This window comes from Ctenopharyngodon idella, chromosome 12 (assembly GCF_019924925.1).
Source record: "Ctenopharyngodon idella isolate HZGC_01 chromosome 12, HZGC01, whole genome shotgun sequence".
Classification (NCBI taxonomy): Eukaryota; Metazoa; Chordata; class Actinopteri; order Cypriniformes; family Xenocyprididae; genus Ctenopharyngodon; species Ctenopharyngodon idella.
This window is the reverse complement of record NC_067231.1, coordinates 14,645,258-14,668,707: the sequence shown is the minus strand read 5'-3', so window position 1 is coordinate 14,668,707 and position 23,450 is coordinate 14,645,258. Positions and strand designations below refer to the sequence as shown.

Sequence of the window (23,450 nt, the reverse complement as noted above, 5' to 3'; positions counted from 1 at the left end):
CTTTAATAAATGCATATCCATCCCCACTATTGTTATGGCTACAGGAATATAAGAACCTTTTTGGAATATATAATCTGTTTACTTTTCTTTTAAGGGTTAGGGTTGTACACCTCGAGTCATTAGCTTGGTATATTTCATTACATCAACAAATACTAGTCAGATTTTGTATAATGAAAACATGTTTGCCTTTAAAAACTAATGGTTTAATGGGGTCATTTCACTATTTTCAGTTCCATGAACATGTTATTTGTCCAGTACAAACCACAAAGAGTGCAAATAGATTTGACACCTAAAACTGAAAGAAAAAGCAACCTTATCAGATTTTATGCTTATGTATCACCTCGTTATTAATTGTTTTAATGATGTGGAAATAAGTTGTTGTTCTGCTGTTAATGTCAATCACATTGTATAAAGGACCAGTGCAGATTGCTGTATGTGTGCGCCGGTTTGAATTCAACTATTTGTTGTCAGTGGTGTTTGATGCTTGATATCCATTTTTCTCATCTGTTTTGACGTATTAAATAAGAAAATATGAAGGCTGCAGTATTTGCGCTGGTTTTGATATGCCTTGGCAGTTCATTGTCATGTGCAGAATCCCAGCCCATCGATAGCAGGTAAGATAATAATTAAGCATCATCAAATCATTTTCAAATAATACATTTACATATGATTATGTTATATAAAATGTGGCAACACTTTAAAATTAGTTCAAATTAACTAACTTATTCATTTTAGTTCATGTTAATTTCAACATTTACTATTATTAAAATCAAAAACCTTGTTGTAAAGTGTCAAGACAATTGAAAGAGAAGATTGTTTTGTTTGTATGCTTTATTTTTCTTTTCAAATATCATTAATAGCTCAACAAATGACATCCAGAAGTTTAGCCGCCGTTATGCTGAATCAACCATTGCAAGTGACATCAGCAAAATTGTGGACTCGATGGTTCAGAAAAACTTTGTAAACTATCTGCTCAATCAGAGAGAGAAGAAGAGCGAGTAAGTTTGGGGAAATGGACAGCATGTATGTTACATATTCAGATTACATAAAGTAACAGGCAATATCTGATGCTCATTTCTACAGACCAACTATGGCAGAGGATTCAGACAACCACATCTTCAATGACCTGCTGAAAAAAGAGTTCATGATGTGGGTTCAGAGTAAAGCCGATGCATTCAAGTAAGTTGCCTTCTGCAAGTGTAAATAATCATGATTTACCATCATGTAAACTGTTTTATTCATGACCTACAGGAATCAATAAAGCTAAACAGGACGTGCCTCTTAAAGCACCTTTGGAGAACAAACCAAATTTGAAGGGCAAATGAGTCTACTACCAGAATTTTTCACAGCCTATCTGAATATCTTGTCATGTATCTCTAAATGAAAACCTGTTAATTAAAAATAAATTGTGTTCAAAATCATCAATTATCATTTGTGTTTTTTTAGCATTAGAAAAAAATGCTGTAGAGCCGTTTGCTCATGAGGCCCACACAGGCGTCATTTGGGAAACCTTTTTTTGTGTTTTTTTTTGTTTTTTTGTCTTTATGTCAGAATTGATTCTGTCCTCACCTCTTATTGAAAGTAACTGAAAAAATAACTTTCTGAAGGTATTTAGGCTTACAGCACAGAGATAAATCATCTCCAATTCCATATTCTACATAATTTAATTCACATAAATAACACAAAACACATTTGCACCATCCAGAACATCAGGGGCCTGATGTATAAACCTTACATTAATTGGGATTTATTTTTAAAAAATATGCCATGAATTATTTTTTTTTTTATAGTTAACTAAAATTAAAACCATAAAAAATCCTGTAACTTGAAATAAAATAAACACTACAAAAACTATTTTTTCATCTATAGTTGCCAAAGGAACATTTCTTATTTTCATTTAGTTTAACTTGATGTACTAAAATAACTAAAATGGAAATAAAAAATCAATGAAAACTACATAGACATATAAAAAAATAAACTAATAAAATTAGCAAAAACACAACTAAACTACTAAAACAAATTTAAAACATTAATAAAAAACTGTATGTCAAAGATACTAAAATAACACTATGTACCAGTCCAAAAGAATGATTTCCATTTTACCTCATATGCCACATGAAATTATTATCCAGAAATCACTACTACAGGTAGGACATCTGGTGGTAAACATATGAGACTACAGGTGAAAAAATTAAATTTCACTTTGAACACTCACACAGACAAACAGATAATCAGAGATAGACCTATAGACATACAGACCTTTTTTCAGTTGTTTGATATACTTTTTGAAAAAAAAAAAAAATCTGAAATATTTTAGAAAAAAATGTTTTTATTTGCTTTATTTACAGGAACTGATCTTGAGCTGGTCTCTCCCCAACTCAATCTTCTTGTTCTTTTCTTGTCTTTTAGTCTCTTTCTTCCACCACCAGTATATATTCTCGATGTTCAGATCATGAGAATGAGACCACAGCTATATGAATGATTGAACCTGTTGTATTTGTTGATCAGCAGGTGTTTCATGGATGGATCATTGACGCATTTTTCGTGCAGTAACTTCCTTTGTATTTTCTCCTCTTTTCTGGACTCCTTCTTCTCTTTCTCTGCAGCGATCTTTTTCTCTGCCAGTTTATAAATGAGATGAAATCCCTTCCACCTTCTGCTGGACTGCTGGCTGATTTTGCTGCTGCATTCAGAATCCTCAAGCCTTTCCTTTTCATCTTCTCTTTTTTTCGTATGCATGACTTTTGTGTTGTCCGTCTCCATCCAAGCAAGCTTTACTTTTGCAGGTGGTGGAGTTGCATGTTCAGTCTTTCTCTCCATTTTCATTCTCCTTTCTTGTCTCAGATCCACCTCCACTATCATTTCTACACTCTCTGTCTCTTGCTTTTCAGGAGTTTCATCTTCAGCCTCTCTCTCCTTCTTCATCATCTCTTCATCAGCCTTGGTATTTTGAGCAGGGCTGCCCATCCAAGCAAGTTTTGGCTTTGCTGGTTGTGGAGTTGCATCTGGACAATTTGAAGAGTCTGTCTTTCTCTCCTTCTTTGTCCTTCTCCTCCCTCGCCTTTCAGGTGGACGCTCTTGCTCCACCTCAGCAGGTGCCATCTGAACCATCACTGGTTCTGCCACAGATGGCAGTATTTCCTCCTCAGCAGGTAGAGTGAGATGCCAAGTCGCCTCCTGAAACATCAGTGTTTCTGCCACTTTAATGGAGGAACATGGCAATTTTTTCTCCTCATCAGGGGGAGTTTCCTTTTCAGGTTCTTCGAACTGAACCATCAGTGGTTCTGCCACAGTGGAGAAAGATGGCCCTGTTTCCACCTCATCAGGTAGAGGTTGTAGAGGTGCCACCTGGATCAGCAGTGGCTTTGCTACTGTGGTTGAGGAACGTGGAAATATTGTAAGTGGATTTTGGTATTCAGGCTCCTCCACCTGAATCATCACTGGTTCTGCCGCAGTGGAGAAATCTGGCAATATTTCCATTTCATCAAGAGAGTCCTCATAGCCCATCTTTTCCTCCACGTCTGTATCTTCTGGAGGTCTCTGGATGGGCTCCTCCTGAATGCTGCTACATTCTCGGTTGCCCTTTCTGTACTGTCCTGACGAGTGGCGTCTTGTCAAGAAGCTGAAGCAACCAAAAACTTTGCTCAGAAATGTCATTTTCTCAATGGATCGCGATAGATCACAATGGATTGACAAAAATCAAATATCACTAGCAAATATCAGTTCTCTGATATGTCTGCTATGATACCTATGCAATAGATTGCTCAAATATTCAAAACTCCGATTTGAACTAGCAAATATCAACAGTCTGAAATCACTGCTAATCACGCGTTTTCCTCCTGAACTCAACTGCACCAGACTGATGCTCAACATTCCAATTTGGCGCGCTCCGATTATTACGACATAGCAGGCTGGTCTTTCACTGACACGGTGTTTTGTTATAAAAAAATAAATAATATTAATTCTTCAAAATTCAAAATCTTTTCAATAAATAGTTTGATTCTTCTCTGAACGACTCGTTCATGACAGGGACGGTTCTCGTGAAATTCTCGTCACGTTTTGGGCAGGCTACCTGTTTGGCGTAACCATGTATTTTGTTGAATATTGAATTTAATAAATTTGATTAAAAATATTACATTTGAGTGCAAGTTTTATGTAGACTCGGTAATGGAGTTTTGTTTTAAAACAATTACATTAATTTAAGCTGTTCTTAGAAATATAGGCTATGCGCTGTTTAGGATTATTTTTCGCATGACATGCTACATTTTTTTGTTTAATGACGGCGAGGATTGTTTGTGATAATTCCGCGTTGTGCTGTAAACGGCAGAAATTACATTTTGAGTGCAAAGAAAACATTTTCATGCGATTAATAATCAATGCATCACCACAGGATCTTTACAAATAACTTGACCGCGGAACTTTGTTTCGTCAGTTGCTCTCCAGTCCGATGGGTGTCGCTATCGGACACATTCACCAAAACATTAGTGACGACGAGACCTTATTCGTGTACAGAAGAAATAATACACTTCTGTGGATGTCTTCTTCCTGGACTGTTGGAAACTTTGTAGATAAAGAGCATAGTTGAAAGAGAACAGCCCTATTCCGTTTAGTTTGCTTGCGTTATCACATTCTGTCTCGATGTGTGACTATGTAGCTCGTAAGCTATTCAGCTGAATAGGAAGTCAATTACTACAGTTATCAGAAAAGGGAAAAACAGTTTTATTTTGCAGTATTTTAGAGATTCTTATTTAGACATCATGCACAGAAGAGGAGTCGGAGCTGGAGCAATTGCCAAAAAGAAACTTGCAGAGGTTTGATCACAGCACTTCTTCGAGATTCATTAACTAGGCAAATCATTTTGCATTTTCATCCAGCAAATTTGTTTACTTTCACAGGCAAAGTATAAAGAGAGAGGCACTGTCCTTGCTGAGGATCAGATTGCACAGGTGCGTATACTCTGATGAGCAAGACATGCATTTTGAATGCAAGTAAACCTCACAGATGTGAAACAACACTGGCCTCATTATAGTCAGACTGTATGTGTTGTTCCTGTAGATGTCAAAACAATTGGAAACCTTTAAGACCCATTTGGAGGAATTTGCCAGCAACTGAACACTGAAATGTTTCTCTTTGTGAGCTTTTAGTTAGGAGTGGCTGAAATGCATCTTTACGCATAACTACCAGCCTGCATGGAGAGCTTCTTGAGACTCCAGAGACACCAGCAGCTTCAAATACCTGTTTGCTGCTCAACACTGGCTTTTTTTATAGTTGTCCTTTTAATACAATTAATTTTTTTTTGACAGAAACTTTCATTAATAAGCCTTTATCTGACCGAGTTATCTTGTGCTGTAAATTACTCACAAACCTTATGATAGTTCAATAATCTCCATTCAGTTTTCACACAATATTAGTTGTTTTCATGCCTTTTGCACAACATTGCACCATTTCATGCTTTTCATCTTCAGAAAGATCTTTCTTCCTCCCCATATTGCATGAGAACTGTGACTCGCTTAATAATGTGGAACAAGCTCTTTAAGTAGGGTTTCCATTTACCTGTCAAACTACTCAACAAACCTGTCTGAGATTGATATCTAAAAACAGTTATCTAAAAAGATATGGAAAATAAAACAAACAAACACTTTCTTTGAAAAAGTAAAATCTGAATGTTTATTGTACTGAAATCCTACTGATATGTAACTTGCATAATAATTTGAAACACAGTGTAGATGCAAACTCCTCACCTTTCAGTGACAGCTCACCTTTTTGAGATCAAAATAGGTCACCTAAGGGATTTGCATAGATCCAATGAGAAAGTATTTTATGGGGGGTGGGGGTCTTACAAGGGTACTTGTGAACTGGTTGTTTCAATAAGTACTGTACAGTGTTTACTCTTTACTTTAAAAACTATGTCTATAAAGGGCAATATTGTAATAACTAATACTAGTTAATAACTACTAGGTTAATAACTAGTAACGATCAGCAAAGAGCAAATGATCTGAACAAATTTTTTCTTAGGTTTGAGTCACCCTTGGAGCAAATGGCTGATGTGAATTCTATTATATGTAATACAGATCAGAGATTAGAGGTACCCCCACATGTAGTTTGTTCGTTATTTAGAGGTATATATACAAAAAAATCTACAGGTCCAGATGGAATTTCTGCCTTCTTGCTAAAAACTTGCGCCTATGAACTTACTTCAGCATTTTATCCTATCTTTCAGAGATCTTTAGATTTGCATAGCATCCCTTCCTTGTGGAAAAAATCTATAATTATGCCAGTTCCCAAGAAAAATTGCCCAGTGGAGAACTGTGATTTTAGACCTGTGGCTTTGACTTCAAACGTTATGAAATGTTTTGAAAAATTTGTAGTAAATGTTTTAAAGGATGAGGTTAAATCAGCCCTTGACCCATTTCAGTTCCTCGGGCACCGAGGATGCCATTAATTGTATCACTCACTTGGTGAATAGACATTTAGAAGATACTCAAGCATATGCACGTTTACTTTTTATAGATTTTAGTTCGGCATTTAATACACTCCAACCTAAGATATTGATTAGGAAGCTGACAGAGTTGAACGTGAACCCCTTTTGTATTAAGTGGTTTTATTCTTTTTTAACAAACCGTACACAACAGGTCAGGATTAACAACTCCTATTCGGAGGTCAAAAACACTAATATAGGGGCCCCACAAGGTTGTGTTAGTTCACCCATCTTGTTTACGTTATATACTAATGAGTGTGTGTCATGTCAGGATAACAACTTTTTAATCAAATTCTCAGATGATACAGCAATATTGAGTTTATTGTACAGGAACACCACACCTCTGCAGTATTTTGATGAAGTTTCAAGGTTTGTTGGATGGTGTGATGATAATTCCTTGATTTTAAATGGAAAAAAGACTGTGAAATGATCTTCAACCCCAGATCTGTGGGGGACCATAGCCCTGTAATAATACATGGAAATATTATTGAACAGGTTTCATCACATAAATACTTGGGCGTTTATATTGACAGTTCATTATGTTGGTCCTCCCACATTGAAAGTCTGTGTTCTAGATTGCAGCAAAGGCTATATTTTTTGCGAAGGTTAAAAATATTTGGGGTAAATCAGAAGATTTTATTTTTGTTTTATCAGTCTGTTTGTGAGAGTTTGATAAGATATGGAATAACAGCATGGTATGGAAACCTGACTGTCCAATCAAAATCAAAACTTGTACACACTGCTCTAAAAAATTGTTGGGTGTGACGAGAAACGATCTATATCTCATTTTACATAAGGATTTTAAGATGTTACCCTCTGGGAGACGATTGAGGATTTTGATGTGTAAATCAAATCGCTACAAAAATTCTTTTGTGCCAACTGCAGTTAAACTATTTAATTGGGAATTGCTCAAATGAAAGAACAGGTAGGGTATTGTTGTTTTATCTGGCTTGTGGTTATTAGTAATTTATTATGTTTGTATTGTTTATGTGAATTTAATGTTGTACTGGCTATGTCATGGTTGTCCAAGATGAATTTCCCAGCAATGGGACAATAAAGTACATTCAATATTTTATGTATTTGAGGTCTGAGATGTGGGAATAGTGAAGAGAGAGAGGGCAAACAGTTTAGCGCAGTATTGCCGTCTAATCAGCCAATACCGTCTTAAATAGACACACTATATTTAAGATGGTATTGGCTGATTAGATGGCAACACTTAGCACTTCATCTTTCATAACATGAGATTTTGACCAAATGTTGATTTTGGTAAAAAGTAGCAACAATATGTTTTTTTTTTTCATGACATAGAAGGTAATAGAAAATTTATAAAAAAAAAAACCCTAAAGTAGCTACAAATGAGTATTTAAAGCAAATATATTTTTTAAAAATAAATTCTGTGCAGAGCATGCCCCCTGCCTCACGCAATGTTCTCACCTTTTTTCCCCCTTACCTGTTTGCATCCCTGCAGCAAGCATAAACAAGAAATCCGTAAAAACTCTCAATTCAGGGAGCAGTTCCAAGAGATGTGTGCCACCATAGGGGTTGATCCACTTGCATGTATGTATTTATCATAAATGTTTCCCTTTAAGCAGAAATTGATATGTATTTTATTATTTAATATTAGGGTGTACAGTGTGCTCTTATGAAATATGTATAATTGACAATACATTCCAAGTATAATTATATTAAATATTGTAAGTTATCAAGTTTTTTTTATGTTTTTATCTGTTGTTTGTTTTTTTTTTATATATTTGGACCTTGAGTCTGCAATAAAGTATGATGATGATGAATTATTATTATTTTTATTTTATAATTTATACTCATTAATATGATAATTTATATAATAATTATACTATATATACATTATGTATAGTATAATTATTATATAAGTTAAACATTATTGTAAGTATAATTATACATAGTTATAATTTGAATTAATTAGAAATTAGAAAAAGTTGTATGACCTTATGAACTTTATTCTCTTTTTTTTTGTACAGCTGGAAAAGGATTTTGGTCTGAGATGCTTGGAGTTGGAGATTTCTACTATGAGCTTGGTGTACAGATCATTGAAGTCTGTTTAGCTCTAAAACACAGACATGGTGGTAAGTTTTGTCAGTTCATACAGTTAAAAGGATAACGTATTAACGTATAACGTATCATGTATTTCATATCAATAAATCAAACCTATATTGATGTAGTATTTTTTACCTTGGAGATATTACATATGTTTGGCAGTGATATGTCACACATATTACATATGAGTGAGAGCAGTCAGATATTTCTAAATAATGACGATGTGTTCTTAGACAATCTCAAAACACAATACAAGACCTGATCACATTGTCACCTTTTTTTGCTTTGCAATAATGACTGTCTAACTGCCCAATATGACACCCTAAAACCTAAAACAACAGTGTGTACAACACCACTAAATGACTACAGGAGAGACTTTAACAATATTTAATAATAGCATGTGGGTCACATTGAAAAAAAAAAAACATGGAATGCTATGGAGACTTGGAAAATAATAAAAAATTTTCCAATACAAGACATTTCTTGTTATTAAAAGTATTAGGTTATGTGTAGAATAAATTTGTACAAGTAATTTCTGTGAATACATTTATATTCACAAATCTGAGGTTCAAAAATTGCTCAAAACCAGTCTAATATAACTTTTATGAAGTCTTTTCTACTATTTATAATAATAAACAATATTATAAGAGAAATAAACAGGAAATTTGTATTATATAATTATTATTATTATACCGGGGGCCTGTACCATGATGGTAGTTGAACAAGCTCAGGGTTGTATGATTAGTTTCAAGTTGACAAAACCACACCACTCCAATCTGGCTTTGTTGGTACCATGATGCTGATCATCAACTTTCTCTGTCAACTCAGGCTTTGATCCTGAGTTTGTGGAGCGCGTGCACATGAATGACATCAGTGGCAAACAGCCAATCACATGCCTTGCAACAGAGAGAAACTGTGATTCACTTCTCACGAGAGAGCCAGCGCGATTCAAAACTCTTTTGCTGAAGGTTAAGAGATTGAAGAAAATGAAGAATTTAAATGCATTTACACTAAAGAAAATACTTGTCCATGAAAGAGGACAAAAAAAAAAATTATTATAGTTTATATAGTTGATAATAGCGTTAGAGACTCAAACATGAACTTTAAAGAGTTATCTCTTGATTCAGCTTATTTATATTACATATGATCTGTATATATTAATATTCATTTAAACTAAATGCTGAATAATAACTGTTAAACTAAAATTGCTTGTGTGTAATGGACTAATAATAATATAGATCATATAATAATTATATCAATCATATATAAATCGTAAAATAATTATAATTATCATTAAAGCTAGACAATTTCATCCTTAAATATTTGTTTTTACTATATAGTGACCTTTGTTTTGGAGGAAGAGAAACTGAGGGAGTGACTTTATTGCGTTGGATGTGTTAGTGTCATTTAGCTCACATCAGATTGGTCCAATTTCGGATTGAGATCTCTTACCCAGAACAAAACCTGCCCCGGAGCAGGCTAGCCATGGAGCGTAAGTTACTATGGTGATGAACACCGCTAAAAGCCAAGTCACTTTCATGGTACCTAAAACCCAGGATTGGCGCAAACTAATCAGAAATTTACCTGGCTAGCCAGCTAATCCGGCTTCATGGTACAGGCCCCGGGTGATATAATCCCTCAGAGCATTCCTTATCCAAGACTCAGAAGAATCCTCCCCCCAACCAATGGTGGAGGAGTGAACTGGAGAATCGGACTTACACACTTCTTCCACATTATCTGAGTTTGAATCCTGAGGTAAAGACAGAATCAGTAAATGGTTGATCAGAGAAATATTCAAGAAATAATTTCCTTTGTGTTTTTTTTTATTGTCTTGTACTTTTCCATTGACTTGTAAGCATTAATAAAGCAGAATAAATCCTTACCTTGACATGTTTCATAGTTTCATCTTTGGCTTTGTGGCTCTTCGCACTAGATTGCAGCTGTTGCCTGTTTCATTACAGTGTTTGTCATGATACTGTGAGGAAGCTCCAGGATCTGGACCAGCTCTCTCCTCCACAACAGCAGTAGTTTGATGGGTGCTCTTTGACGGGCCTTTATTTCTGCCCAAAACAACTGCTGCTACTATAATTGCAAGCAGCGTAAATAGAATCGCCAGCCAAAATAGATCTGAGGTTGTGGCACACCGCAGTCACAAAAGCACTGAACCATTACAAAGATGGATTATTTTATTGAGGATATTTGAACAAACTTAATTAACTTCTAATTATTTAAATCTTGAGTTTGTAAAATAATAATAAAATTTGTAACTTTAGTGTATAGTGGACAGACATAACCACACAAATTAAACAACTTTAATACTCTGTGGTAAGAACATGCATTTATAATACAAAATGGGTATATGCACAGAAAATATTCAAATGTACGTTCAGTCAAAATGTTCTCTTCAGTACATTATTTGTAAGACGATCTTGTTCAAAATATGAACAGTAGAATTACAACCCCATTTTCAGAAAAGTTGGGACATTTTGTAAAATGCACTAAAATCTGTGTTTTGTTAATTCTCTTGAACCTTTAGTTAACTGACAAAAGTACAAAGAAAAGTTTTTCAAAGTTGTTACTGACCAACTTAAGTGTATTGTGTAAATATAAACAAATTTTGATTTTGATGGATGCAACACACTCCGAAAAAGTTGAGACAGAGGCCTGTTTACCACTGTGTCACATCACCTTTACTTTTAATTACCATTTTTAATTGTTTGGGAACTAAGGATTCTAATTCTACTGGATCTAAGTGCAGCCTTCAACACTATCGATCACTATATTTTACTGAAACGTATTGAGCAGTATGTTGGCATTAGGGGAACAGCATTAAACTGGTTTGTGTCCTATCTCAAGGGGAGAACTTTTTAGAAATTGAAAACTTTATTTCCTCCTCTGCCGCATGTACATGCGGTGTGCCACAGGGCTCCGTCTTAGGCCCTGTTTTCCCTCTATCTCCTTCCATTAGCCAATATTTTTCATAAGCATCAGATTTGTAGGGCTGAGCAAATATGGGTAGAACTCTTTACTGCCCTAGTACTTCAGAAATCCCTTTAAAAGGTGTACATGTGAATTAAACGTGGCACAATGGCATTTGTCATCACAGTATGCTAATGCCTATCTAGTGCGAGGGATTCATCAATATGCTGATTGAGGACTGTTGGGACGCTCCAGGCACAGGATGGTTCTGTCTGGAGAGACAGAGTCGTTTACACCTCAATGACACATCTGTACCATTTGCTTCACATGACATATATGCTTTCAACTACATACTATTTATCTACTAGTGTTTTCTAACATGTAACTATGTCATGTTTGGTCTCATCTGACAGCTTATAAACTGAACTGAATGGTAGTATACTTAATGGAGACATTAAAGTATCCTAATGTACAATCTAGGTATTGCTTAAACATGCATTTAGGAGAATATGTTAATGTACTTCTCTCCCTCTTGATCACCACCCATTTGCCATATCTTTTGGTTCCTGTCGGTTGGTTTTGGTGTTGGTATTCCACTCATGTATAACAATGCTTTGCTCAGGGTATAAGAAGGAAAAGTAACTGCTGTTCTGGGAGAAAGGCTTTAACCCTGCCACTCCCGCACACCGATGCGTAACCTCTTAATACAAGAAAAGGCTTTTACGGCCTCTTCTGCATGCACAGCAGTGCATTATTCGTTACAACTAAGTTTTCTATACAGTATGTTGTCCCATTCTACTGTCTATTTAAACATGTAACTTAATAAATTACTTTGCCTGCTTTAAAGGTTTTGAGAATCTTTCCTTTTGTAATAGATAATGTTGAAAGCTAAATTGATTGTAACTTTCGTTATCTAAACGTTCAGGTTAAATCCTACGTTTTCCTATCAGTTCTAAGAAAGACTTTTACCTTTAATGAATAAGAGGTAATAAATAACAACAACTTTAATGGAGTCAGATTAATTATATCGGAGTCAGATAAATAACTGAATTATGCACGTCATCCTTCAACTGCTTTTTGTTTCCGATTATCAAAATAGCAGCGTAAGCTTCCAGCCTTACAGATTTCATATCATTGTTATGCAGATAACATACAACTTTATCTTCCAATTAAGTCTGACGAGAATACATCTCCCCAGTCATTATTTGATTGTTCGAGTGAAGTTAAAGTTGGATGGCGGAAAACTGCCTTCAATTAAATGATTCCAAGACTGAACTGTTAGTTTTTGGACGTCTGGATTCTGACAAATACCCTCTCAAAAACTTTGGGTCCTATAACTAACACTGTGGGTACTTACGCAAGAGATTTGTGAGTTATTTTTGACCTGCCACTTAAATTTGACAAACAAATAAACTCAGTTGTCAAATCAGCATTTTGTCAGCTTAGGATGATCACCAAAATTAAATCTTTTCTTTTATTCAGGGACTTAGAAACCGTTATCCACGCATTCATCTCATCAAGACTGGATCACTGCAATTCATTATATTGAGGGGTCACTCAATCTTGTTTGTCTCGCCTCCAGTTGGTCCAAAATGCTGCGGCCAGACTTTTAACAGGGACAAGGAAGAGGGAAAATATTACACCTGTTTTGGCTAGTTTGCACTGGCTCCCCATTGAGTATAGAATCCAGTTCAAGGTATAATTGTTTGTCTATGAGTCCCTGACAGGCTTGGCACCAAACTACTTATCTGATCTTCTCTCCTATCATCAGACCAGTAGGCCTTTAAGGTCATCAAACACTCTGTTGCTGCCAGTACCCAAGACACACTTAAAACATGAGGAGATCATGCATTTTCAGTGGCAGCACCCCAGTTGTGGAATAACTTGCCTTTTTGCTTGAGATCGGCCACTTTTGTACAGGTTTTTAAATCTTTACTTAAGACATCTCTTTTTAAAAAGGCTTATGGGCTGGATCAACTGCTGTATACAGTTTTATCTTGTGTGAATTTAGTGTTGTGTACTACTTGTGATTTGTTATTTGTTTAATTGCTAACAAAGTCCCTTTAAGACAAGTCATTTCACTCTTTGAAACGCCTCTCGGGCATCCAAGTGCAGCTCCTATCTCTTTGAATGGGGAAACATCAAATTCTCTAAAGCTGTTTGCCAAGCTTTCGATTAAATTTCATATTTGAAATCACCAATGAAATCTGACAACAACTGTCCCATAAATTTTTTTCTAAACGCTTGAATCATGACAAAAACGGCATTTTTCAGGCTGAATCAAGCTAATGCGCATGCGCAGTCCTAAATGCGTGTCTCTTGTGCCTCATTTCGGAGGCGCGTGTCTGACTGTTTCTATAGAAACCGGAGCTTCTAACGGCCGCTGCAGTGACGTGATGACTTTACCAATCGGCGATTGGCTCTTGTTTAGAAGGCGGGACTTATTCCGCCATATTGCGCGTTGCACTTTCTCCCATTCATAATAATACGAGTGACGCGTCTTCTGTTATTCTATAGTCTTTAATTGCTAATAGCTTAATTCTATTTCTCTGTGTGGCAATTTGGTCGGCTCTGTCGGTATTAAATGTGATATATAAATAAATTAAACTGAAATTGAATCTAATTGTTGAGGTTTTACGTGTGAAATTTTTGCCCAGTCTTGCCTGTTAAAAGTCAGCTGCTCAACAGTCCATGGTCATCGTTGTCTGATTCTCTTTTTCATGATGGGCCATACATTTTCAATAGCAGACAGATCTGGACTGCAGGCAGGCCAGTCAAGCGCATCCCTGTACGGTGTAGAGCAGGGATTCCCAAAGTGTGGTACGCGAGCTGCCACCAGGGGGTGCGCGAGAGGAAAAATGTAATGGCGGTCTGTTTTTTTAAGTGGGATTTTTCCATACAATAAAAAAAAAACATGAACAGTAAACATTTCCTTTGTAATCGCTTTTATTTTAAATAAAAAATTATAATTTATTAGTTTTTGATAGAAACGTAGAAGAAGACAGCTGCTGTCTTCTTCTACGCACTGCTCTTCTTTTATGCACTGCAGGCTAGGCTATATGCGTGCCAACTCGTTTCATTCATTCCATATATACATTATAAATATGCTTAACTGGCTGAAATCAGGGAAACTGTCAAGTGGGACGTCTTATCTATTTCGGAGCTTATTCTCTTTGATGTTGTGGATCGTTTGTAACTTCATTGCAATTTAATTCAATGTACTGTCGTTCTAATTTCCATAACCGTTGTGTTATGATGATGATGATGCTAGCTCCACGGTCATTTAATAGGCCTAGCCTATTGCTGCAATGTTTCTTTTACGCGGCTGAAAATAACCGTGCTTTCTGTTACTGAGCCTGTGTCTGTCACTCGTCCTCTTAAAAGTGGAAGCTTGTGCGTAGCTTTGTTGCATTGTATTGAAACTTTGTTGATGTTGTTATTGTCATGCGTGTTCTGGTTATTTGCGCATGATTAAACATGAGTCTTTATATGGCGATAAAACAAAGCTTTGTTGCGTTTTTTTTTTGTGCGCCTACCCGGTTGGGACATAGAAGGGGGTGCGCAGGAAAAAAAGTTTGGGAACCGCTGGTGTAGAGTGTCTAAGAAACCACTGTGATGTAGCACATACAGAATGAGGCCTGGCATTGTCTTGCTTCCCAGGAAGACATCTTGATGGCAGTATATGTCTCTGTACAATCCCAATATACGTCTCCACGTCAGTGCCTTCACACATATGCGAGTCACTCATGCTGTTTGCACTGATGCACTCCATACCATGACAAATGTTTTCTTTTGCACCTGTCGCTGATGAAAGTCTGGATGGTCCCCTTCATCTTTGAGACTGAGACCACAGCACACCACTGACCACAGCACATTTCCACTGTGTTTTGAGTTATCTGAGATGAGCTCAGACCCAGAGAACTTGCTGACATTTCTGTATAGAACTGATGTATAAATTTCTCCTTGTGTAAGAGATTCAAGTTGCATTTCTTGATGCAGCGGCAGACTGTGTTAAGTGACAACAGTTTTCCAAGTACTCCAGAGCGCACGTGGCCATATTTAACAGAGCAGCATGATGGTTTCTCATGCAGCGCCATCTGAGGGGTCAAAGGTCATGCACATTCAACATAAGTTGAGATTTCTCTGGTTTCCCTGAATCTTTTCATAATATTATGCATGGTAGATGGTGAAAGACCTAAATACTTTGCAATCTTGCATTAAGAAATGTGATTTTTTATTTGTTTGACAATTCTCTCATGAAATTTGGCACAAAGTGGTGAGCCATGACCCATCTTTGTTTATGAATGCTCCTTTTATACCCAATCACAACCCTCACTTATTACCAGTTCACCTGCTTATTGTGGTCTGCTTCAAAACAGTTGAACTTGGATATTCTATAACCTTTTCACTATTATTTTGCCTCTGTCCCAACTTTTTTGGAGTGTGTTGCAGCTATCAAAATCAAAATTTATTTATTTTTACAAAATACAATTAATTTGGTCAGTAAAAACATTGGAAACTTTGTCAGATTTTTGTCTATTTAAATCTGATAATACATTTTTACCAGTCTTTCCTTTAATAATTGCATATCCATCCCCACTATTGTTATGGCTACAGGAACCTTTTTGGAATATATACTCTGTTTACTTTTCTTTTAAGGGTTAGGGTTGTACACCTCGAGTCATTAGCTTGGTACATTTCATTACATCAACAAATACTAGTCAGATTTTGTATAAAGAAAACATGTTTGCCTTTAAAAACTAATGGTTTAATGGGGTCATTTCACTATTTTCAGTTCCATGAACATGTTATTTGTCCAGTACATACCACAAAGAGTGCAAATAGATTTGACACCTAAAACTGTAAGTAAAAGCAACCTTATCAGATTTTATGCTTATGTATCACCTCGTTATTAATTGTTTTAATGATGTGGAAATAAGTTGTTGTTCTGCTGTTAATGTCAATCACATTGTATAAAAGACCAGTGCAGATTGCTGTAGGTGTGCGTCGGTTAAAGACATTATAGGGACCAAAACCAGAAAAGGTAGGTCTAAAGACATTTGAATTCAGCTATTTGTTGTCAGTGGTGTTGGATGCTTGATATCCATTTTTCTCATCTGTTTTGACTTATTAAATAAGGAAATATGAAGGCTGCAGTATTTGCGCTGGTTTTGATATGCCTTGGCAGTTCACTGTCATGTGCAGAATCCCAGCCCGTTGATAGCAGGTAAGATAATAATTATCAAATCATTTTCAAATAATACATTTACATATGTTTATGTTATATAAAATGTGGCAACACTTTACAATTAGTTCAAATTAACTACTTTATTCATTTTAGTTCATGTTAATTTCAACATTTACTATTATTAAAATCAGAAACCTTGTTGTAAAGTGTCAAGACAATTGAAAGAGAAGATTGTTTTGTTTGTATGCTTTATTTTTCTTTTCAAATATCATTAATAGCTCAACAAATGACATCCAGAAGTTTAGCCGCCGTTATGCTGAATCAACCATTGCAAGTGACATCAGCAAAATTGTGGACTCGATGGTTCAGAAAAACTTTGTAAACTATCTGCTCAATCAGAAAGAGAAGAAGAGCGAGTAAGTTTGGGGAAATGGACAGCATGTATGTTACATATTCAGGTTACATAAAGTAACAGGCAATATCTGATGCTCATTTCTACAGACCAACTATGGCAGAGGATTCAGACAACCACATCTTCAATGACCTGCTGAAAAAAGAGTTCATGATGTGGGTTCAGAGTAAAGCCGATGCATTCAAGTAAGTTGCCTTCTGCAAGTGTAAATAAGAATGATTTACCATCATGTAAACCGTTTTATTCATGACCTACAGGAATCAATAAAGCTAAACAGGACGTGCCTCTTAAAGCACCTTTGGAGAACAGACCAAATTTGAAGGGCAAATGAGTCTACTACCAGAATTTTTCACAGCCTGAATATCTTGTCATGTATCTCTAAATGAAAACCTGTTAATTAAAAATAAATTGTTCAAAATCATCAATTATCATTTGTGTTTTTTTAGCATTAGAAAAAATGCTGTAGAGCCGTTCGATCATGAGGCCCACATAGGCATCATTTGGGAAACCTTTTTTTTGTGGGTTTTTTTGTTTTTTTGTCTTTATGTCAGAATTGATTCTGTCTTCACCTCTTATTGAAAGTAACTGAAAAAATAACTTTCCGAAGGTATTTAGGCTTACAGCACAGAGATAAATCATCTCCAATTCCATATTCTTCATAATTTAATTTATATAAGTAACACAAAACACATTTGCACCATCCAGAGCATCAGGGGCCTGATGTATAAACCTTGCCACACATTAATTGGGATTTATTTTTAAAAAATATGCCATGAATTAGTTTTTTTATAGTTAACTAAAAGTAAAACCATAAAAAATCCTGTAACTTGAAATAAAATAAACACTACAAAAACTATTTTTTCATCTATAGTTGCCAAAGGAACATTTCTCATTTTCATTTAGTTTAACTTGATGTACTAAAATAACTAAAATGGAAATAAAAAAATAAATGAAAACTACATAGACATATTAAAAAAAAAACTAATAAAAATAGCAAAAACACAACTAAACTACTAAAACAAATTTAAAATATTAATAAAAAACTATATGTCAAAGATACTAAAATAACACTATGTATCAGTCCAACAGAATGATTTCCATTTTACCTCATATGCCACATGAAATTATTATCCAGAAATCACTACTACAGGTAGGACATCTGGTGGTAAACATATGAGACTACAGGTGAAAAAATTAAATTTCACTTTGAACACTCACACAGACAAACAGATAATCAGAGATAGACCTATAGACAGACAGACCTTTTTTCAGTTGTTTGATATACTTTTTGGAAAAAAAAAATAAAAATCTGAAATATTTTAGAAAAAAATGTTTTTATTTGCTTTATTTACAGGAACTGATCTCGAACTGGTCTCTCCCCAACTCAATCTTCTTGTTCTTTTCTTGTCTTTTAGTCTCTTTCTTCCACCACCAGTATATTTTCTCGATGTTCAGATCATGAGAATGAGACCACAGCTATATGAATGATTGAACCTGTTGTATTTGTTGATCAGCAGGTGTTTCATGGATGGATCATTGACGCATTTTTCGTGCAGTAACTTCCTTTGTATTTTCTCCTCTTTTCTGGACTCCTTCTTCTCTTTCTCTGCAGCGATCTTTTTCTCTGCCAGTTTATAAATGAGATGAAATCCCTTCCACCTTCTGCTGGACTGCTGGCTGATTTTGCTGCTGCATTCAGAATCCTCAAGCCTTTCCTTTTCATCTTCTCTTTTTTTCGTATGCGTGACTTTTGTGTTGTCCGTCTCCATCCAAGCAAGCTTTACTTTTGCAGGTGGTGGAGTTGCATGTTCAGTCTTTCTCTCCATTTTCATTCTCCTTTCTTGTCTCAGATCCACCTCCACTATCATTTCTACACTCTCTGTTTCTTGCTTTTCAGGAGTTTCATCTTCAGCCTCTCTCTCCTTCTTCAACTTCTCTTCATCAGCCTTGGTATTTTGAGCAGGGCTGCCCATCCAAGCAAGTTTTGGCTTTGCTGGTTGTGGAGTTGCATCTGGACGTTTTGAAGAGTCTGTCTTTCTCTCCTTCTTTGTCCTTCTCCTCCCTTGCCTTTCAGGTGGACGCTCTTGCTCCACCTCAGCAGGTGCCATCTGAACCATCACTGGTTCTGCCACAGATGGCAGTATTTCCTCCTCAGCAGAGAGGAAGTTCTTTGTCCTTCTCCTCCCTCGCCTTTCAGGTGGACGCTCTTGCTCCACCTCAGCAGGAGCCATCTGAACCATCACTGGTTCTGCCACAGATGGCAGTATTTCCTCTTCAGCAGAGAGGAAGTTCTTTGTCCTTCTCCTCCCTCGCCTTTCAGGTGGACGCTCTTGCTCCACCTCAGCAGGAGCCATCTGAACCATCAGTGTTTCTGCCACTTTAATGGAGAAACATGGCAATTTTTTCTCCTCATCAGGGGGAGTTTCCTTTTCTTCGAACTGAACCATCAGTGGTTCTGCCACAGTGGAGAAAGATGGCCCTGTTTCCACCTCATCAGGTAGAGGTTGTAGAGGTGCCACCTGGATCAGCAGTGGCTTTGCTACTGTGGTTGAGGAACGTGGAAATATTGTAAGTGGATTTTGGTATTCAGGCTCCTCCACCTGAATCATCACTGGTTCTGCCGCAGTGGAGAAATCTGGCAATATTTCCATCTCATCAAGAGAGTCCTCATAGCCCATCTTTTCCTCCACGTCTGTATCTTCTGGAGGTCTCTGGATGGGCTCCTCCTGAATGCTGCTACATTCTTGGTTGCCCTTTCTGTACTGTCCTGACGAGTGGCGTCTTGTCAAGAAGCTGAAGCAACCAAAAACTTTACTCAGAAATGTCATTTTCTCAATGGATCGCGATAGATCACAATGGATTGACAAAGTCACTAGCAAATATCAGTTCTCTGATATGTCTGCTATGATACCTATGCAAAAGATTGCTCAAATATTCAAAACTCCGATTTGAACTAGCAAATATCAACAATCTGAAATCACTGCTAATCACGCGTTTTCCTCCTGAACTCAACTGCACCAGACTGATGCTCAACATTCCAATTTAGCGCGCTCCGATTATTACGACATAGCAGGCTGGTCTTTCACTGACACGGTGTTTTGTTATAAAAAAAAAAAAAATAATAATAATTCTTCAAAATTCAAATTCAAAATCTTTTCAATAGTTTGATTCTTCTCTGAACGACTCGTTCATGACAGGGACGGTTCTCGTGAAATTCTCGTCACGTTTTGGGCAGGCTACCTGTTTGGCGTAACCATGTATTTTGTTGAATATTGAATTTAATAAATTTGATTAAAAATATTACATTTGAGTGCAAGTTTTATGTAGGCTCGTGTGTAATGGAGTTTTGTTTTAAAACAATTACATTAATTTAAGCTGTTCTTAAATATAGGCTATGCGCTGTTTAGGATTATTTTTCCCATGACATGCTACATTTTTCTGTTTAATGACGGCGAGGATTGTTTGTGATAATTCCGCTTTGTGCTGTAAACGGCAAAAATTACATTTTGAGTGCAAAGAAAACATTTTCATGCGATTAATGATCACTGCATCACCACAGGATCTTTACAAATAACTTGACCGCGGAACTTTGTTTCGTCAGTTGCTCTCCAGTCCGATGGGTGTCGCTATCGGACACATTCACCAAAACATTAGAGACGACGAGACCTTATTCGTGTACAGAAGAAATAATACACTTCTGTGGATGTCTTCTTCCTGGACTGTTGGAAACTTTGTAGATAAAAAGCATAGTTGAAAGAGAACAGCCTGTTCCTTTATTTCATTGTAATGTATCTAGTTTAGTTTGCTTGCGTTATCATATTCTGTCTCGATGTGTGACTATGTAGCTCGTAAGCTATTCAGCTGAATAGGAAGTCAATTACTACAGTTATCAGAAAAGGGAAAAACAGTTTAATTTTGTAGTATTTTAGAGATTCTTATTTAGACATCATGCACAGAAGAGGAGTCGGAGCTGGAGCGATTGCCAAAAAGAAACTCGCAGAGGTTTGATCACAGCACTTCTTCGAGATTCATTAACTAGGCAAATCATTTTGCATTTTCATCCAGCAAATTTGTTTACTTTCACAGGCAAAGTATAAAGAGAGAGGCACTGTCCTTGCTGAGGATCAGATTGCACAGGTGCGTATACTCTGATGAGCAAGACATGCATTTTGAATGCAAGTAAACCTCACAGATGTGAAACAACACTGGCCTCATTATAGTCAGACTGTATGTGTTGTTCCTGTAGATGTCTAAACAATTGGAAACCTTTAAGACCCATTTGGAGGAGTTTGCCAGCAAGCATAAACAAGAAATCCGTAAAAACTCTCAATTCAGGGTGCAGTTCCAAGAGATGTGTGCCACCATAGGGGTTGATCCACTTGCATGTATGTATTTATCATAAATGTTTCCCTTTCAGCAGTAATTCATATGTAATTATTAATTAATATTAGGGTGTACAGCGTGCTCATATGAAATATGTATAATTGAATATAAATTCTAAGTATAATTATATAAAATATTGTATGTGATCAAGATTTTTTAATGTTTTTAATCTGTTGTTTGTTTGCTTTGTTTTTTATTTGGACCTTAAGTCTGCAATAAAGTATGATGATGATGAATTATTATTATTTTATAATTTATACTCATTAATATGATAATTTATATAATAATTATACTATACATTATGTGTAGTATAATTATTATATAAGTTATACATTATTGTAAGTATAGTTATAATTAGAATTAATTAGAAGTTGTATGACCTTATGAACGTTATTCTTTTTTTTTGTACAGCTGGAAAAGGATTTTGGTCTGAGATGCTTGGAGTTGGAGATTTCTACTATGAGCTTGGTGTACAGATCATTGAAGTCTGTTTAGCTCTAAAACACAGAAATGGTGGTAAGTTTTGTCAGTTCATAGTGTAAAAGGGATAACGCATTTATTGTATTTCATATTATCAATAAAACAGGCCTATATTTATGGAAGTATTTACCTTGGAGATATTACATATGTTTGGCAGTGATATGTCACACATATTACATGAGTGAGAGCAGTCAGATATTTCTAAATAATGACGATGTGTTCTTAGACAATCTCAAAACACCATACAAGATCTGATCACATTGTCACCTGGTTTGTTTTGCAATAATGGCTGTCTAACTGCCCAATATGACTCCATAAAACCTTTTACTTTCAATGAAAATAATATATAAATGTAAATATTAATCAATAAATTACTTTATCTGTGCAGGTCTCATCACATTGGAGGAACTTCACCACCGTGTCTTGAAAGGAAGAGGGAAGTTTGCACAAGATGTGAGCCAGTGAGTGTCTTTGATTGTACGTACTGTTCTCCAGCTATTCTGAGCACATGAATTCTCTTACCATTTATTAATGTCGTCACTCAGGGATGACTTGGTGCGGGCCATCAAGAAGCTCAAGGCTATGGGAAATGGCTTCGGGATGATTCCCGTTGGAGGTTCTTATCTAGTCCAGTCGGTCCCAGCAGAGCTCAACATGGATCACACTGTTGTCCTTCAGCTAGCAGAGGTAATCAACACTAGACTCAAAGTCTGAGGCCTTTACAATTCTGTGATATCAGATCTGATTATTGGCCATGTTTTACAGAAAAAGGGCTATGTGACAGTAAGCGAGATCAGAGACAGCCTCAAGTGGGAGAGGGAGCGGACCTGTCACGTTCTTGTAAGTGTGCAGGAAAAACACCACTCTGAATGCTTTTATATCATATATTAAAGAGGAGTTATTATGCCCTTTTACAAAGTCCTGATTTTGTTTTTGGGGTCTACTAGAATAGGTTTTCATGCTTGAATGTTCAAAAAACACACTGTTTTTCACATTTTACATTGTTGTAGCACCTCTCTTCCCAGTCTGTCAGTAACGGTCTGGGGTGCGTTTCCCAAAAGCATCGTTAGCCAACTATGGTTAATTGTATTGGTAACGACAGAACTTGCAACCATATTTGTTTCTTTACAGACCTTTTTCTTGCTCTAACAGCAACATTACACACTAAAGAAAGTTGAAAATGTAAAAAAGCATAATAGATCCTCTTTTGCACTGTTTTTCCAGGATCACCTGCTGAAAGAAGGCTTAGCATGGCTGGACTCCCAAGCTGCAGGGGAGCCACAGTACTGGCTGCCCGCTCTGTTCTCGGAAATGTTATTGCAAGACGTTACACCGGAGGAGGCCAGCCAAATGACACCTTGAGAATAAGACATTATTTTGTAAATACATTGTCATGGAGAGGGAAATGAAGGCGAAGGTCAAAGAATGTCGCAATGTTGTGAGCCAAGCTTGTATGAGATGAAAATTGAGAATAAAAGCATCCACTTAGTCACATTTCTCACAATCCAACAAGTCTC

General features: G+C 36.3%; 2 protein-coding genes across 7 annotated transcripts; both read left to right on the top strand.

Moving 5' to 3' along the window:
* Positions 1–440: 440 nt before the first annotated feature.
* Positions 441–1,421, top strand: LOC127523644 (uncharacterized). The gene is made up of 4 exons (XM_051914609.1): positions 441–614; positions 861–998; positions 1,084–1,179; positions 1,252–1,421. The coding sequence occupies exons 1-4, from the start codon at positions 532–534 to the stop codon at positions 1,259–1,261; spliced, it is 327 nt and encodes a 108-aa protein (XP_051770569.1). The 5' UTR covers positions 441–531; the 3' UTR covers positions 1,262–1,421.
* A 3,095-nt stretch (positions 1,422–4,516) lies between these two features.
* On the top strand, positions 4,517–23,427 carry snf8 (SNF8 subunit of ESCRT-II). 6 transcript variants are annotated; one of them, XM_051914604.1, is made up of 8 exons: positions 4,517–4,811; positions 21,157–21,207; positions 21,317–21,455; positions 21,865–21,969; positions 22,322–22,394; positions 22,479–22,620; positions 22,699–22,773; positions 23,158–23,427. In XM_051914604.1, the coding sequence occupies exons 1-8, from the start codon at positions 4,758–4,760 to the stop codon at positions 23,293–23,295; spliced, it is 777 nt and encodes a 258-aa protein (XP_051770564.1). In that variant the 5' UTR covers positions 4,517–4,757; the 3' UTR covers positions 23,296–23,427. The 6 variants fall into 6 exon arrangements, with proteins under 6 accessions (XP_051770564.1, XP_051770565.1, XP_051770566.1 ...); XM_051914605.1 differs by lacking the exon at positions 21,157–21,207 and adding an exon at positions 4,896–4,946; XM_051914606.1 differs by lacking the exons at positions 21,157–21,207; positions 21,317–21,455 and adding exons at positions 4,896–4,946; positions 7,947–8,035 and having other exon boundaries at positions 4,715–4,811.
* The last annotated feature ends 23 nt before the right edge of the window (positions 23,428–23,450 follow it).